This window comes from Taurulus bubalis (genome assembly GCF_910589615.1).
Source record: "Taurulus bubalis genome assembly, chromosome: 12".
Classification (NCBI taxonomy): domain Eukaryota; kingdom Metazoa; phylum Chordata; class Actinopteri; order Perciformes; family Cottidae; genus Taurulus; species Taurulus bubalis.
In genome coordinates, this window is record NC_136600.1 from 5,428,310 (window position 1) to 5,445,506 (window position 17,197).

Consider the following 17,197-nt stretch of genomic DNA (forward strand, 5'->3'; position numbering starts at 1 on the left):
TGAATCTCTCCATCTGTCTAATAGAGGATGAGCCAAGTTGTTTCTTCATGATGCATATCAATAGGATCTGAAGGCTTTATTGGCTAATATTCTGTGCTTTAGGGCATTGTGGAGTTTTCCATGCCTACTTTTCAAGAAAGGTTTTTTAAATCCTAAAATCAGAATCATGATTTATTCATTTCATTTATTGCTAAGTAGGTTTTCATATTAAATTGGTATTGGTACGCAACATAAACATAGTGAGAGAAAATTAAATGGAAAAATGAAAAGTACAAATCAAGAACTATGAATATAAGAATTTTACAATTTAAAAATATAAAACTAGAAACCATCTTGCAATGGATCACACCAGCCATTCCTACACCCGGAAAAGCATTTCAAAATACAGTAGGTGTCTCCAGGAACACATTTTGCCAGATGACAGACTCACAATGCTGTTACGACTGGTGAGAAAACTAAAAGAATATGAACAATATATTTGAGAGAAAGGAAATTCAGAGTTCCACAGTTCTTAATAGTCAATCATAATATGATTTATTGACAGCATTGGGGCAAATAGTGGATAAAATCTTTATTGGACAATACTTGCATACTCTCCATTATATTGCTTATTGCAGATAAATGTATTAGGGCATATCATATTAGGGCAGACTGTTGGCTCTTTCAGTTCATCAAGTGGTGAAACCACCGCGGTTGAATCAGCGTGTTCATTCATCATTGTGTCTCTTTTTTCCCTCTTTTTTTTAACAAGCTAATGAGTCCAGGCTTATAAATGTATGAGCGTTGTGTCTGCCATGCCAAGTTTCTTCCTAGAAAAACCAAAAGGGTAACATTCACAAATACCCAGTGATGAAGTGTGTCTTTAACTAAAAGGGTGTCCACTTTTAAGGAGCTCAAAACAGTGTGTGTGACGGGGTCTCACTCTCAAGGTGTCTTGTTACTCCTTACTCCTATTTTATTCTTCTTATTGTTAAGTAGCTTCACACTTCCTGGTCGCCATACGTCACATGCTAAGAAGAGGAATTTTTCAGTCTTGAGTGATTACTCGTCAAAAGTTAATTCACTTAAATATTGTTGATATAAACATCACTTCATTTGCTGCTATTCCTTTTGAAATATTCATGAAAGGTTTGACATGTACCATGCAAACCGTAGGGGACTAACCCCGCCCCTGATGAATTGATTGTTTTTTTTCGACTGGTTAGTATTCTGTTAGGCTTTGACAGCAGGGACTTGATATGTTGTTACCTCTGCAGGGCTGATGAGTGGGTGTTGAAAGGAATCTCAGGCTACATCTACGGCCTCTACCTGAAGAAGACCTTTGGAGTCAATGAGTACCGCCACTGGATCAAAGAGGTACCTGCTTCTCTTTCAACTGTTATAACTCTTAACAAGGTTTCTCCAGGGAATTGGCAGCAGAGGCGCTACTAGAGGCCCAACTCCTGCAGTGCAGCAGGGAGGTTTCTTTCAGGTAACATTAAAAATGCAAAAGGCCACTCGCCTGCAATAATGAGGACTCATTTTAAGCTCTCGAAACCACAACGGTTCTTGGTTTCAGTTGATTATAATTAAAACATAGTTATGAACATTATATTCCATATCTGCGAATAGAATATTTCATAATGTATGACTGCAGATTTACAACTGCATTTAAATGACTGATTTATTTCCTGAGCTTTTGTAAGTGTTCATAAATGTTATTTTGTTGTTTACCAGGAGTTGGACAAGATTGTGGAATATGAGCTAAAGATGGGAGGAGTTCTGTTGCACCCGACTTTCAGTGGAGGCAAAGAGAAGGACAAGTAACACATTCATTTACATTTTGATACCTATGCATCAATTACAGTCATTTATTTTCAACGTTTGAAGTATAAGTACTTTTCTGGATCATAAAGTAATAACACACTGATCAAACTGTTTGTTCTCTTTAGCCCAACTCCCCACCTTCACTTCTCCATCAAGCACCCCCACACTCTGTCCTGGGAGTACTACAAGATGTTCCAGTGCAAGGCCCACCTGGTGATGAGGCTGATAGAAAACAGGATCAGCATGGAGTTCATGTTGCAGGTGAGACAAGAACGGCATTGTGTTTTCTAGTCTTCTGACTCTGCAATTGTCTCAGAAAGAATTTGTTAAAGGAATAGTTTAGATGTTTGGATGTGAGGTTGTATGAGGTATTTATCTATAGGCTGTGTATTGCCTACAGTGGATGGCGGTCGGCATGCCTCCAGTTTAGAGAAACAGACAGGAGTACAAGCAAATTAGTGTTTTTCTAATGGAGTCTGGTGCCTTTGGAGAGAGCATAGATATGGCTTCAGTTCACTGTTGGAAACATAGACTGTATAGCTGTCTCACAGCAAGGTAAACCGGCAAAAATATTCTGAATATAGTGAACTGATATTGACTAAAATACGTGTTGCTGCTGCCTCGGCCCATGGCAGTACATTGCTTTGCTCATGTGTCATAACTCCTGTATGCTTCTCCAAACTGCCCACTGCCATATACTGTGTGGACAGGTAGCTCATACAACCCCACTTCAAAACATCTGAAATATCTCTTTGACTTCATAACAAAAACTGGTTAGGTCTTCATCTTGAACTCTTGGTTTTCTGCTGCCCTCCTGTAGGTTTTCAACAAGCTTCTGAGCCTGGCGAGCACGGCTTCGTCCCAGAAGTACCAGAGTCATATGTGGAGCCAGATGCTTCTGTCCACTCACGCCTTTCTCAAATCCATCTCCAACGTCTCCGGCAAAGACATCGGCCCCCTCATCAAACAATGGGTGTATCCTTTTATCTCTACTGGATTTCTGTGATGATTATCAATGAACCAGTTGCATTTAGTCATGCCAGGCCTTAAATCCTCTTTAAAAATAAAGCACTTAATAGTAGGTTTGACAACTTTCATAAGAAATGGAAACACCTGTATGAAATTGAACTACAAGTTCATCAATTGCTCTTGAGTTGAAAATAAATGTACTACTCCAGCAGTATCACTGCAATATTATCAGTACATGTAACTTGCTGAATGTTCTCTCACCTGGTTCATTTTCCAGGCTATCCTTAGTTATCTTGGTTATCTTTAACATGTTTGTACTCAGAGATCAAAGTGCTGTGGTGAAATTCTTTGGCAGCTTTGCTTTCAATAGGAAGAGGAACGTGCTCGAGCTGGAGATCCGACAGGACTACACGTCATCGGGGACTCAGAAATATGTGGTGAGCGTTGTGATTCATGTGGAATGAATGTGTCGTCTGTGTCGAGAGCAAACTGAATGTCCATTTGTGGAAATTTCAAATTAAAATCAAGGTATACTGTTGGCCAAAAAACCTAGTCTGAATGCTTGCTGATGCTATTAGTCAATGAATGCATTAGTTATTCTTTTTACAGTGCAGAGTAAAAAGAAAAAAAATCTTCTACACATCTATAGCCCTGTTTTTGAAAACCAAAAAGCCATGACTTGAACAGATAAATAAATCTAGCGTGTCATGTTACAGATTGTCATAGAAGTACCATCACATTTACATATATGATTATTTGACAGCCAAAATCATAATACGTTGTGTATATATCCCTGCAGGGTCCCATCAAAGTGACGGTGCAGGAGCTGGATGGATCCTTCAACCATACGCTGCAGATTGAGGAGAACAGCCTCAAACACGACATCCCCTGTCACTCCAAGAGCAGACGGTATCTATTCCAGCACAACGCATGGTTCATTCTCTCATGATTAGTGAATGTTGTATGTTACACAGTTCATCTTATTTATATTAGAGAATAATACAGAGATAGTTATGTATCATATTATACTCTTTTCTAGTGTTATAGCAGTACTATTATATAATTCATTGAATTCAATAGGTGTGATATATTAACGTGTGATCAGTGGTTGACTTCCTGCTAAAATGTCGATACACTTGAGTATCGCAACGTTATTTTTTGTGATGCTGTCATCTTAAAAAAAATCTCTTTTTAAATATTAGTTTACATGCATAGATCGTTGGCAGACAGTGGCTCATTTTGTGTTGTGTTTTGATGTTGGATACTACAGGGATTGTGATAATCCCTGTAGATCCCAATGTTTTGATTGGATAAAAAAAATAACTTTGCTTAGACACTAGTGCTGTTCTAGGGAAACAGAGCTGTCAACAATAAAGAGCTAAAAAGAATGTGCCCCGTGTTCGTCATGGAGTTTTTCTATTGACTAATCACTGACTGTTCTGTTGGTTTCCTCTTCCAGAAACAAGAAAAAGAAGATCCCTCTGATGAATGGAGAGGAAGTTGACATGGATTTATCGGCCATGGAGTAAGACGTCACCGCTCATACCATCTAGGATTTTAGTTGTTGTCTTGTCACTATATGAATGTATTACGTGAAGGTAGATGTACCTGCGTGAGTTGAGGTACTTTAACTTGGTTTTTGCCTCCTGTTCCTGTCTGCAGTGCGGACTCCCCTCTCCTCTGGATCCGCATCGACCCAGACATGTCCATTCTGAGGAAAGTGGAGTTTGAGCAGGCTGACTTCATGTGGCAGTATCAGCTGCGCTATGAGAGGGATGTAGTTGCACAGGTGAGCTAACAGCATTTCTTTTTACGTTTGTTAATCATAAAACTAACTTGTTTTCTTATACATCCACCTGGCTGCAGTTTAAGTTTTTTCCCATAGCCTATTCTATTTTGGATCCGGGTCCCGATTGGCAAAGTACCCGGATTCACCAATCCTTTAATCTCTCCTCACTCACTTTTATTAGCCAAGAGCAATGAAAACATGTTGGGAACAGCTTCTCATTATTTTTTTGCTGTCATTGTTTTAAGTTACTACGAGGAACTTTTTACTGGTTATGAAACACTTCTGTTCATAGGTAACTGCCAAAAGCAACACAAGAAGAAAATTCCTTCCAGTAACCTTTATGAACATTTATGTTTTTTCTTTTCCTGCTGCTCATTTCATTTGCAGGTTGTGGCGACGGGCTGTGATCATTAGTTAATTTGGCTACTACTGTAAACTGGAGTGTTTCAGCTTTCTCAGCCGACAAAAGCTGATTAGACATCTTTGAGAAGGAGTTATTTAATCTTTAGTTATTCATGCGCCTTATCTCTCTGCTAGGAGGAGTCCATCTCAGCGTTGGAAAAGTTCCCTACTCCCGCCTCCAGACTGGCTCTGACAGACATCCTGGAGCAGGAACAGTGTTTCTACAAAGTCCGCATGCAGGCCTGCTTCTGTTTGGCCAAGGTATGCGTCGGTCAGTGTGTGCGTGTGTTTTGTATTTCAGCAACATAATCCTCACTTTATCAATTATAAGGTATGTATAGCACACCTGATTGGGTTTAAGATTCTTCTGACATTCGAATCTACGCCACTGATTAGTCGACTAAGATTTATTTCAGCGTTTAGTTGTTTTTCATGCTAAATGACTTATTTCGAAAAAAAATAATGTATCTGGTCAACACAAGATTCAAAATGGGGCTTTTGTGTGACACTTTTTGGAGAAAAGTTGTACTAATCGATTAGGTGACAAAACCGTATGAGTGTTTGTTGACTAAGAATTGCTTCGGTCGAGGAAAGCCCTAAATTTCTTTTTCGGAACTTATCACATCGCTCTCTTTCATTCACTATTTGGGTTAACATCTTTTTCTTTTGTAGTTCAAACAGTATTGTGCAAAGGGCTGCAGTATGAGAACAACATATAACCTCCCAGCCAGTAATGCCACCCACCGGTTCAACCCTCACTGCTCAGTTGACCAAATAATAATATTCTGTGGCTGCAGGAAACTCTATTCTCTGGATTCGGTCTGTTCCAGCTTTAACCCCGCTGGATTTCTGCTATTCGCGTTCCACCTGAACCAATATTTTCACAACATAATAAACTGAGTGGAGGTTGAAATGGCAGCGCTTCGCCTCTTTCAGTATGTTGCTGTGTTTTGAAAAAAGAACCCCCAACAGACTCTCATCGTAATGGCCTTTGGTATATACTGCACACACAGACCACAAAGAGAATTATGACCTCAGATGGACTTGGCTGCATTATGGTTGGTTGGGATGGCATTTGCTTGCTTGTTATTGGCAGAAAATGTGTGAAGAAAAAATGTGTGCGTGCGTGCGTGTGTTTGTAAAAACTGACAAATGCACGTTAAAATGCTTTGACACAAAGAAAGTCACAGATGTGTACGTGCATCCCTTTATTTACCTTACCAAATGACAAAATCCTGTGTCAGTGAACCGGACTCCTATATTACCACATTAACATAAATTCCCCAATATCCTGTTGGAACCCAAAGACCACTGGAGCTGCTGGTCTTTGTTCCTGTGGAAATCATGTATTCTGCTCATGTGTAAATGTGCCTTTTTGCTTTGAAGGTCAGCTCTCGCCACAGAAACAGACAGTAACATTGTTATACAAGTTACAACATGCTCGACTTGTCATTTTTCTGCCGCTGCAATATTTCCCAAACAACTCCCACAGCTCTTGAGAGAGCAGGTTATACGTCTGTTTTCATTTTACGTTCCAAAAGCTTTTCAGAAAATGTCAAATTTGGCCGTTATTTTACCGTGATGGCAACCTACGCTCCCTCAACACGTGGCAGCTTCAACAGAGCTGAACCGCAGTAATTGACTAAAGTAGAATTGCGTTCTTCTCTTCTTTCCTGTGTGTGCATGGAAACCCTGCAGATAGCCAATGCCATGGTGAGCACGTGGCAGGGTCCGCCAGCCATGAAGTCCCTGTTCACCCGAATGTTCTGCTGTAAGAGCTGCCCCAACATCGTCAAGACCAACACCTTCCTCAGCTTCCAGAGTTACTTCCTGCAAAAGGTACTGTCGAACAACAGCAAACCTTTTACAAGGTTCTTACGGTCATGGAAAACCTGGAAAAGTCCTGACAGTCCTTAAAAAATATAAAATCCCAAAAGTTTTGGTAAAGTCAAGGAAATGTGTTATATTCATGTGTTCATGACGTTCATTTACGCTGAGTTTGAAATAATAAATATGCTTTTAAAAGAAAGACGCTCAAAATATAAATAGACATACATACAGGTATCTATATAAATGTTTATTATTTTAATCAAACTATTGACTCTCATTCAGTTGTCATTTAAGGTTTACTGTATGCTTTGTATTCCCATTGTTAGTTTAAATACTACATTTTCTCATTTTTTCATGTTTACACCGAGATTTCACAAAATTTGGTTTAAAGTCATGGAAATCCATTGGTCAGAATGCGTATGAACCCTGCTTTTAGTGTTTTCTCCACCTGTCCACTGCATTGCAGAGTTGATTTTTCAGCATTAAAATGTCCCACTCAGGACATGTTTTGGCCACAATTCCTCAACATGTGCTACACTGAAGCGCAATATGAAGTAGCAATATCATCAAGTAAGAATGATCGTTTTGGCTTTGTTTTCAGACGATGCCCGTTGCCATGGCGTTGCTTAGAGACGTCCAGAACCTCTGTCCCAAAGACGTCCTCAACTTCATCCTTGATCTCATCAAGTATAACGACAACAGGAAAAACAAAGTAACGCCTCACGCACACTTTCACTCCAACGTAATAACTCAGTATGCCTAAATATGATGTGTGCTTATATGCGAGTACCTACCAATAATATAACGACATCCACTCCTCAATCAATTTGATTTAAATCCCTCTTGAAACTTTACACCGCTCAAATATTCAGTTTCACTGGGGAATATATCACAATATAGAAGCTAAAAATGCACTTGCGTCTGTTTCTCTGGGACTTTAAAGGGCCAGTGTATAGCATTTTCAGGGATCTATTAGCAGAAATAGAATGATATTCATAATTATGTTTAACCGTTGCTATTTTGTTAGAATTCTCAACTCATCGAGTGGCCTCATAAACATGTTTTAAAAGCGTTCTTTATGAAGAACCGTATGACCATAGCATATTTCCAGATGCCAACAATGCATCTTCATCCAGTCCTTCCGTCTGTCTCCAGTTTTCAGATAACTACTACCGCGCTGAGCTGATCGAAGCGCTTACCAACTCTCTGACTCCGGCCATCAGTATCAACAACGAGGTGCGGACTGTGGACAATCTGAACGCTGACGTCCGCCTCATCTTGGAGGAGATCACGCGATTCCTCAACATGGAAAAACTGCTGCCGAGCTTCAGAAACACCATCACTGTCAGGTTAAGAGTGCAGCCTGTGTGATCTCTCGAAACACACGAGTTTCAGTTGTTAAAATAATGTTGGTATATTTCTTACTACTGCTGTAAATCAAGTAAAGGAGTTTCCAACTTAACAGACCACGTTTGCACTGGGATCTTATCTCCAAAAACAAGCAGCCACTAGTTATTTTAGGAAGTTAGAATTAAGTGTTTTGCCATGAATTTTACCACAATTATTGAGGACATTGTTTTTACAGGGTACAATAATCGTTTTGGAAGACAGCAAAGTATTAATTAATCTGGATCTTAAGTTAATGCTTAAAATGTCAGAAAATGCAATTGAAGATTGGTGCCTCATATACTACAAGTAATATAGTGTTATACATCTATGGGACCACAGAAGAACTAGAGAAAGTTCTAGTATTTTTATGTATGTTGAGATGGAAGTTATGTTAATTAACATATATGACAAAATATATAATTTGTCTTTTAGTTGACAAAGTTTCCATGCTTAAACATTCCTTAGGAAATATATTTTTTTTCTCCTTTTTTTTGCCATATTAATCCCCTTGTTTATATTTTGTCAGTTTGTAATTGTCATAAGGCACCTGAAGGCAACATAGCTTAAATGTCATTGTTTTTTGGTTTTAGATTTTGCATAGCCAAGAAAGCGTGAGTCATAAGATTAGACTAATGTATTATTATATAATAATAAGGTATTATCTATATATAATTTTTCCAAAAGGAAGAGCAAACTGTGTTATTCTTTTGACGTAGAAAATGGGTATTGCCTTCTATCAGTTATGTTTTATCTTTCATTTCACTCACCTGTTCCCCTTCGCTCTCTGCAGTTGTCTGAGTGCGATCCGCCAGCTTCAGAAGAACGGTCATATTCCCAGTGACGCGTCACTCTTTAAGTCCTACGCCGAGTACGGACACTTTGTAGACGTTCGCGTCGCTGCACTGGAGGCTCTGGTGGACTATACTAGAGGTAGGACAGGAATCACAATGTGCCATTATCAGAAATAAACAGGCAGCTAGCCTAAGCCTACCAATTGTTATTTATATATATATGTATATGTATGTATGTGTGTATATATATGTATGTGTGTGTATATGTGTGTGTATATATATATATATATATATATATATATATATATATATATATATATATATATATATATATATATATATATATATATATATATATATATGCCTTTCCACATAGTGTATTGTAAACATGTAAAACAAAATGGCATATAAAACTCAGCCATTAACTTGAACGAACATTAACCCTGTTCACACTGTCTGACCAAAGAAATATGCCTCACTTTAAAATCCACAAACAACAGGATACAAGAGGCTGTGAATGGTGGGGACATTCAGGTCAAACAGCAGTAACACATTAAAAACAGGCTTTGGGAAACATGAGACCCCACTAAACCAAATGGAGGCCGACTCCTAAGAACAAAACCACACATTTTTAATGTGCTGTAGCTTTGTATTGCGTGCACGCAATACAAAGCTACAGCACATTAAAAATAAGTAATAAAAACCGTTAAAAGTAAGTAATACGAACCATTAAAAGTAAGTAAAAAAACATTAAAAGTAAATGATACAAACTATAATAATGTTGCTCAATGAGTACAGCGCTGACCAGCTTTCAACAGATTTTTGAAACTTTTAAAAGTGCTGATAGAGCTGCAGCTCTTCAGCACGTCAGGCAGGGTGTTCCACTGATTTGTGGCTTCCACAGAAAAGGATGATTGGCCAAATGCAGTGCGGCGAAATGGAATAGTGCAGTCTCGTATGGAGGCTATTCTAGTGGATCTGATTGAAGTCACTGAGCGACTGTACACAAGGTCATGCAGTGGAGGAGGGGCCAAGCCATTTAGAATTTTATAAACCATGCACACATTTGCAAATATTCTAAAGTTCACAAAGCTCAGCAGATTGTATTTCTCCAGTATCCTACAGTGATGGAAATCCACTGGCTTTTTGTCCAATGTTTTAGGATATATATATATATATATATATATATATATATATATATATATATATATATATATATATATATATATATATATATATATATATAGGGATTCCAGTGGTCTTATTGTTGTTTCACCAGCCTGCCCCCAACATGTGATGCAATATGATATATGTGAAAGGATCATGGCAAGCATAAAAAGAGACAGTTTCTAATATGTTTAAAGTTAGCCAGATTGTACTTTATAGTTTTAATCATTCTCTTAACATGTTTTGAATTTTGTGACGGGCAGCATTTTCATTTTTTCAACTATTTGACCTTTTATTCTCAGTCGCTGAGAATTGAGAATGACTAAAAACTTAAAAAAGTGTTTATATGAGCAAGTTTAGCATAAATCTATCATACCTATTGTTTTAGGTTTGCCTCTTGTTTACATTAATTGATTAAACTTTTTCTAATTTTTAAAACTCCTTGCACACAGTGCCTTTATTAAACTGATCTACGGAAATCAAAAATCAATTATGAATCAAATCTTGACCCCCAAGAATCAAAATCAGTTTGTGGGAGACTGAACGATGCATAACCTTAATGTTTGTTGAAAGAAACAGTGTTTGTTCAATTTGATTTTGAAACATTTAGGACCAGGAGGCTGTCATGTGTCTTTTTTGTTTTGTCCCGTAGTTGAACGAAGCTCAGCGGACCTGCAGTGGTTGCTCAACATGGTCCAGAATGACCCAGCTCATTATGTCAGGTCAGCTCACGCCCCTGCTCTCAGTTAACACACACTCAAACTGTTACTAATGAAACATTTGTATGACATTCAATCTTATCTTTCTGTCGCACGTTATAACAGCCATGCAGCTAGGATAGGAATTGCTTGAAGCCTGACCGCTGTTAATGAGGCTCTGACAGTCTGAGGGGACAGATCCTCTCTGCTGCAGTTCAGCAAGAAAACACCGTCCACGGAAGCACAAGGGAACTTGATACTAACCGGCTCTGACTTTGTCGACCTCAAACTGCTGGAGCCTGAACTTAGCTTTGCCTGAACTGTGAGACTGAAATCGCTTTAGGAAGGGATGTCTTTGTGGCAGGAATAATGCCAGCAACCAGTATACCTCCTCTGCTGTTCAAAGAAGGCTGTAGTTAATGCTAAATGACTGACGAACAGCCAGCGTGACGTTTCATTTTCATGTCTGCATTTCTTGTTTGTTGTCCAATCAGACATCAGATCCTGGGCATGCTCTGCAAGAATCCACCTTTCACCAAGACAACAGACTCGGCTCTGTGTAATGAAGCTCTGGTCGACCAGCTCTGGAAACTTATGAACTCAGGTGAGAGAGAGAGAGAGACATACAGCCCTTTCCAACGGGGAAGCAGTTGGAAAAGGACATATATGCTCACCAAAGCCACGTCATTGTTGATCAGATGCCAGTGACAGTGTGTCAGGAATGGAGTGAACAAAGCGGTGCCATGATGGAGAGGTTTTTCTAGCCTGCCTCTGCACTGTGACATCAAAAACAAACAAGGCATTTCCTGTCTGTTCCCGTCTTTTCCTTTTTCCTACCAAATTCCCAAACGGCTGGTGCTGTCTGAATGTTTTCGGACACTAGATTAACTTCAGAAAGTACCAAGACCCTTTCCAGATTTGTTCTGTTCCAGGCTTCATTTCAAGCACATTTTCTAAGAATTTCTAAAGCAGTGTGCTCAATCTGTCACAAGGACTGAACCAAAATAGCTTTGGAGCTTCATTCATGACGTTCTTGAGTTGACTCAGAAACCAGGCAGGAAGTTGAATCATGTGATCATGACAAATAATTCACTACCCCTTTGCTCTATGAAATACTATTGTCAGTCTTCAGGGTCCTGAAATACTATTGTCAGTCTTCAGGGTCCTGGTTTTTTGGTTCTCTGTGTTGTTCAATAAACAGAGAGAAGCACTTACATTGCGACAGCATCCATTCCAACCAGAGCCCCTAGAGTAAGGTATATATACAACAATGCTACATCTGTTATCATCTCATTGATAAAAAAAGAGCTGATAGCAGATGGCTTTCTGTCAGAGATAAAGTGTCCACATGTGTACCACTTGATAGGTTTCTATCAGACTGCTATGCTGCTGTTGCACAACTCACTGACACGTTTGGACGTTCGCTGTAATCCTCTATAATTTATCCCAAGAGGCTGAATGAGCTCTAAAGGAATCACTTGTGTGTCTCAATCAGCTTGTTTTCAGACATTTCCTCTGTTCTCATAGAGGAAAAAGGACAAACCGTTGCTACAGTTCGTCATGTGGTAAAAAGAGCAGCTGCAGTTCCATTTGCTTACATCCATATACATTGCTGTACATTCACTTCCAGCCACGTATATTGTGCACGTGGCGGTGTGATTTGAATTTATTCTATAAAATGTGGACGAAACTGAAAGATGCCTTTCACAAGTTTTTAAAGCCAAAGGTGACTTCTTTAAATATCTTGTTTTGTGCGAGCAACAATCAAACTTTTATTACAGACTCAAGGTCCAGATGACACAAAAGACATACAATAAAATACATAAAAGCACAATTAAAATGCATAGACCTGTCAATGGATAGTTGTACCATCGTCTCCACAGATGGGACTGGTAGCATGTGGTACTATACTTTATGTTTGATAAAACCAAGATGATCTTGAGTCATTACCTCGACAGATACATTTATACATCAAATGTCGTAAAACGGCTTGGGAAGTATTAACCCCTGCAGCCACAAGCATTTCACTGCCACTACACCATCTCGGTCTCAACAGTCCAGAAACACAAAGATATCCCTGTTGCTATTATATGAAACGGTGGTAAACTTCCTTTATTTGGCTTTTTACAGGAACACTACTGCTTTGTCCTGAATGCATGTTGTAAATGTGTCTTACTGCTACCTCCAACATAACACTGTAATTCTGTTGAGAAGATGACCCTACTTCTCACTTGATTCATTACCTCAGTAAATCTGAGTTTTTGGTCTCCTTCAAACCAGCATGATGTTCATTTAGTAAATGATATTCCCATTTAGAGTCAAACAGAGTATAGACCATTAAGCAGGGAATGCTTTAGGGTAGGGCTATCTTGTGATTGACAGTTTGCTACCACATTGTTTTCCCATTTGGGAATTGTCATGAGAGACATTAATTTACATTAATTGTTACATTTTAGTCACCTAAAAATGTCTTCAGCATTTGGTTGTACTTAGCTCCACCCTCTCATGTTCTTTATGGTTTAAAAAAAGAAAAGGAGATGGCTATGGCGGCACCGACAAAGTCAAACTCAAGGCTTCAAAATGTCCACGAACCAATGGGTGACGATGTCCACTTCTTATAAACCGTCTGTGGTTACAATATAAGATGTCCACATGCCAGGTCCAAGTACAAATATACATCTTGCAGCACTTGTTTTTTCTCTCTAAATTAGTAGTATTATCATGTTATAGTCAGAGCCATTTGGTGGGTTGTTGTTGGCTCCACTGTCCGCCTTGTTCATTGTCATCTCATACACCTCATATTCTTACGAGCTAACCACCGTCGGCATTGGGAGCAGTGGAAGTGATAGCACATTGCAGTTATAATAATATGCAATATTCAGCTTCGTTATTATCTGGTCAAAGGATACACTCTACTTTTTGGTGATGGGCCTCCGCCATGTACTCACACTGTTCTGCCGTGTATTGTGTCCATTGGTTTCATTATTTTTCTCTCTTCCAGTGGGTCCTATGTGTCTCTCAGCCAATCCAAATACACACCATCTCAAAAGCCCACTGACAAGTATACGTTCACAATTCCATATTCCTGAAGGACACTGGGCTCTAGTTGCGTCGTGTTATCGAATTTATTTACTTACAAGCTTGAAGGACGACCAAAAATGTTAAAGTTCATTATTCCCAGTTAACTTCTGTTTGTCGGTCAGTCCGTGTGGGTGGCTGCTGGACTGTGCTGACGGCAGATTACAAATACTTTAACCGCGGCCTGCACGTTGTGTGCAAAGTGGTCACGGCGCTTGATTGTGCGCCTCTGAATTCAAATATAGTAATAGTTGACTGATAAAAGCTTTGTCAACATGTTTTTAAATGCTTTCAACACCCTTTCCCCCCCTCAGGCACCTCCCACGACTGGCGGCTGCGCTGCGACGCCGTGAACCTCTACTACACCCTGTTTGGTTTGACTCGGCCCTCCTGCCTCCCCCTGCCAGAACTGGGCCTCGTGCTCAACCTGAAGGAGAAGAAAGCCGTCCTGAACCCCACCATCAAGCCCGAGCCGGGGGTCGGCTCTGTCGTGGACACGCCCGCCAGCATAGGCATCCATGGCGTGGGCATGAGCTACTCCGCTGTAAGTGGTGTTAGACAGTTAGTGGAGTGTTAATAGGAAATGCACTTTACGAACTACTGACTGAACTAGATTATTAGCTATTTCTTGGCAGGGCGTCGGCCTGGTTTCTCTGCTAATGGAGATGTAATCAGCGAGCTGCTTAGCGGTTCTTTTTTAACTTAACATAACACATCTTTTCCGATGGCAGATAAATAATAACTACCTTAAGTTGGATCTGTTTAACTATATGTACTGTAGTGCTGCCAACTGTATTTGGCTGCACCTCATTCCCATTGTCATTTCTAAGAGCACAATGAAAGATCTCTCTGACTGCTGATTAAATCAGTATGACCAGCAAAACTCTCACATGGAAGCAGGTTAAAGGGTGTGCGCTTTTATGAGGTACTTGTCCATAGTCCGACAGGAGTTGGCGGTCAACAAAATGGAACAAACAATTATTTTAGACACTTTTATCAATATAAGCTATTTCGCTACATATTAAAGTTTGTGTTTGTGTCTGCCAGATGGACGAAGAGCCCGATCCTATCTCATTGGGGGTGTGCGGGGTGGGCCAGCCCTCCCTGGGCCTGAAGAGGAAGGCTGAGACCCCGCTGGGCTCCCCTCCAGAGCCAGGACAGGTACTGCAGCAGCAGCAGGAGGAGGATGCACGAGGAGGACGCTTCAAGATCAGGGTAACGCACTTTCAGTCTTTCTTTTTGATTCAGACTGACTATTCAAGTGTTTTACTGCCATCTGCCATGTTCTGTTATAGCAACGTCTCTGCCACTACAAAGATAAAGTCAACAAGAAAAAAAATATAAGAGTCACGGTGATCTGTTTTTGTCAACATATGTTATATGGTATTGACATGTAGTTCTGGTTTGTTGTAGTTCAACACAATGGAAGATGAAGATATTGATATGGAGACAGTTCATGACAGTCAGGCCTTCATTCACCATCATCTCAATTTGTTAGAGAGGCCCTCCACGCCAGGTGAGCACACACACACACACACACACACACACACACACACACACACACAGGCCGATCATTCAGAAAAATAATGAAAACCCCAATAACCTGGTAACACACACCTGCTCTCTTTCTCTTCCCAGGTAAAGAGCCTCCGTCAGTGGAACAGTCCATGCTGTCCATGCCCGCCACGCCCGTGCCGTCCTTCCCCAAGGAGGCCACATCCTCGTCCTCCAAACACGGTGGCGAGCACGGCCACCACCACCATCACCACCACCACCACGAGCACAAGAAGAAGAAGAAGAAGCACAAGCACAAGCACAAGCACAAACACAAACACGAGAGCAAGGACAAGGAGAAGGACAACTCGCACGCCTACAGCAACAGCCCGGCCAGCGGCAGGTCCCTGCGCTCGCCATCCCTGTCAGAATAAAACATCTGGGGGCAAAGTTCGACTTCCTACTGCTACTTTGGGTTAACTGGTTGCATCCGTCCTGCAGTAGCAGGCGTGCATCTCAAGTAAACACAGACACAAAACAGAACGCGAAAGGTGTGAAGTTGATCTAAATATTCTCGACTCAGTGCTATCAACCAACAGGAAGAGTCGTGTGGAGAAAGTGTGAAGGAAAAGGAAGCTGTTCACTGTGTCGTGTTCCCCAGATACATTTCAGCGCTGGATTCCTCAGCAGAAGCAGTGGTCTGCATTGGTTTGAGAGGAAACACAGACTTTTGAACTGAGGCTGCAGGGTCGTTAAGGTAAACCCTCTAGAGGCTTCCTTGTTTTCTCTCACTCTCCTGATGAAAATTAAAACATTGGAATTTCCTGTACAATTGAAACTCAATTAATGTTAGTGTGTTTCCCAACTGCTGTCATGGAGGATGAAAGAGACTTTTGTGCTCATAAATGTTTTAACTAGATAAAATCCAGCTCCATTTAAAAAAAAAAAAAAAAGTCTGGGCACTATTTCCTAGATTTGATTAGATGTTTTAAACAATGGAAAGAACATGCATAATTCAATGTTACCCATTTAGGGTACCGAAGTAGTAATGCAAAGTTTTAAAGTATGGTTTTCTTGTTCATGTAGCCTACTAAATTAGGCTTGCCTTTCCTAAATATGACAAACAAAAGACAAAGTCCTACATTGTTTAAATAGTCCCTGTCAGCAGTTATTCCTAGCCAGTACCTTGTCTCCAGCATGCTGTGACATTTCTCATGACAGAACTTGTTAAATGTTTATTCCTCTTTGACACAATAATCTACTGAAAGCTTTAAAGATGGTATTGGTTTCACAAATGTACAGTAGATCCAAACCAGTCATGCAAGAAATGTAGAGGAACGAAAGATTGAGTAGAATTCATGGAGAATTAGGGATGCTTAACTTAGGAATTTTCTACGCTGTCATTTGTTTTGTAAGATTTGTTGATTTAATTGTTTTTTAAATAAATTGAATGCAATTTCATTTGTATTATTAATATTATTATTATTTGTGCCGAAAGCAAAACGGACAGTACTAATGCCGTTGTGTAAAATGGGTTGTGGCAACTTTTAAAGCTACATGGAAGACTTTCGATTTTTTTTCTTTCTTCTGTGTTTATGTCTGGGTAGAATGTGTTGCTACTTGTCAACTGAGTCAGGTGGCTTTGAATAGAGTATAGATCTGTTTCACTTTCAGTTCAGTTCCTCGTTGCATTAGTACCTGATCCAACCTCACTTCAGGTCCAGTTAGAGTATTTTCTTCATTGCAAAGGATCACAATAGCATCACAATAATGTCTAACTTGCG

General features: G+C 39.9%; 1 protein-coding gene across 2 annotated transcripts in view; it reads left to right on the forward strand.

The window, feature by feature from the left end:
- The window catches only part of taf2 (TAF2 RNA polymerase II, TATA box binding protein (TBP)-associated factor), a gene marked incomplete at its 5' end in the record, with an annotated part of 29,769 nt that extends 12,901 nt beyond the window's left edge, over positions 1-16,868 (forward strand). Inside the window, 19 exons of one of the 2 annotated variants that reach the window (XM_079228211.1) lie at positions 1,257-1,356; positions 1,717-1,802; positions 1,932-2,067; positions 2,627-2,781; positions 3,098-3,212; positions 3,575-3,684; positions 4,235-4,300; positions 4,438-4,564; positions 5,102-5,227; positions 6,665-6,805; positions 7,398-7,508; positions 7,952-8,145; positions 8,976-9,115; positions 10,796-10,865; positions 11,336-11,445; positions 14,234-14,484; positions 14,967-15,080; positions 15,333-15,435; positions 15,558-16,868. In XM_079228211.1, the coding sequence (XP_079084337.1) occupies positions 1,257-1,356; positions 1,717-1,802; positions 1,932-2,067; positions 2,627-2,781; positions 3,098-3,212; positions 3,575-3,684; positions 4,235-4,300; positions 4,438-4,564; positions 5,102-5,227; positions 6,665-6,805; positions 7,398-7,508; positions 7,952-8,145; positions 8,976-9,115; positions 10,796-10,865; positions 11,336-11,445; positions 14,234-14,484; positions 14,967-15,080; positions 15,333-15,435; positions 15,558-15,847 (2,545 nt within the window). In that variant the 3' untranslated portion in view covers positions 15,848-16,868. Of the gene's footprint in view, positions 1-1,256; positions 1,357-1,716; positions 1,803-1,931; positions 2,068-2,626; positions 2,782-3,097; positions 3,213-3,574; positions 3,685-4,234; positions 4,301-4,437; positions 4,565-5,101; positions 5,228-6,664; positions 6,806-7,397; positions 7,509-7,951; positions 8,146-8,975; positions 9,116-10,795; positions 10,866-11,335; positions 11,446-14,233; positions 14,485-14,966; positions 15,135-15,332; positions 15,436-15,557 lie in introns of both variants that reach the window. The other variant, XM_079228210.1, reaches the window with a different exon arrangement.
- Between the last annotated feature and the right edge of the window lie 329 nt (positions 16,869-17,197).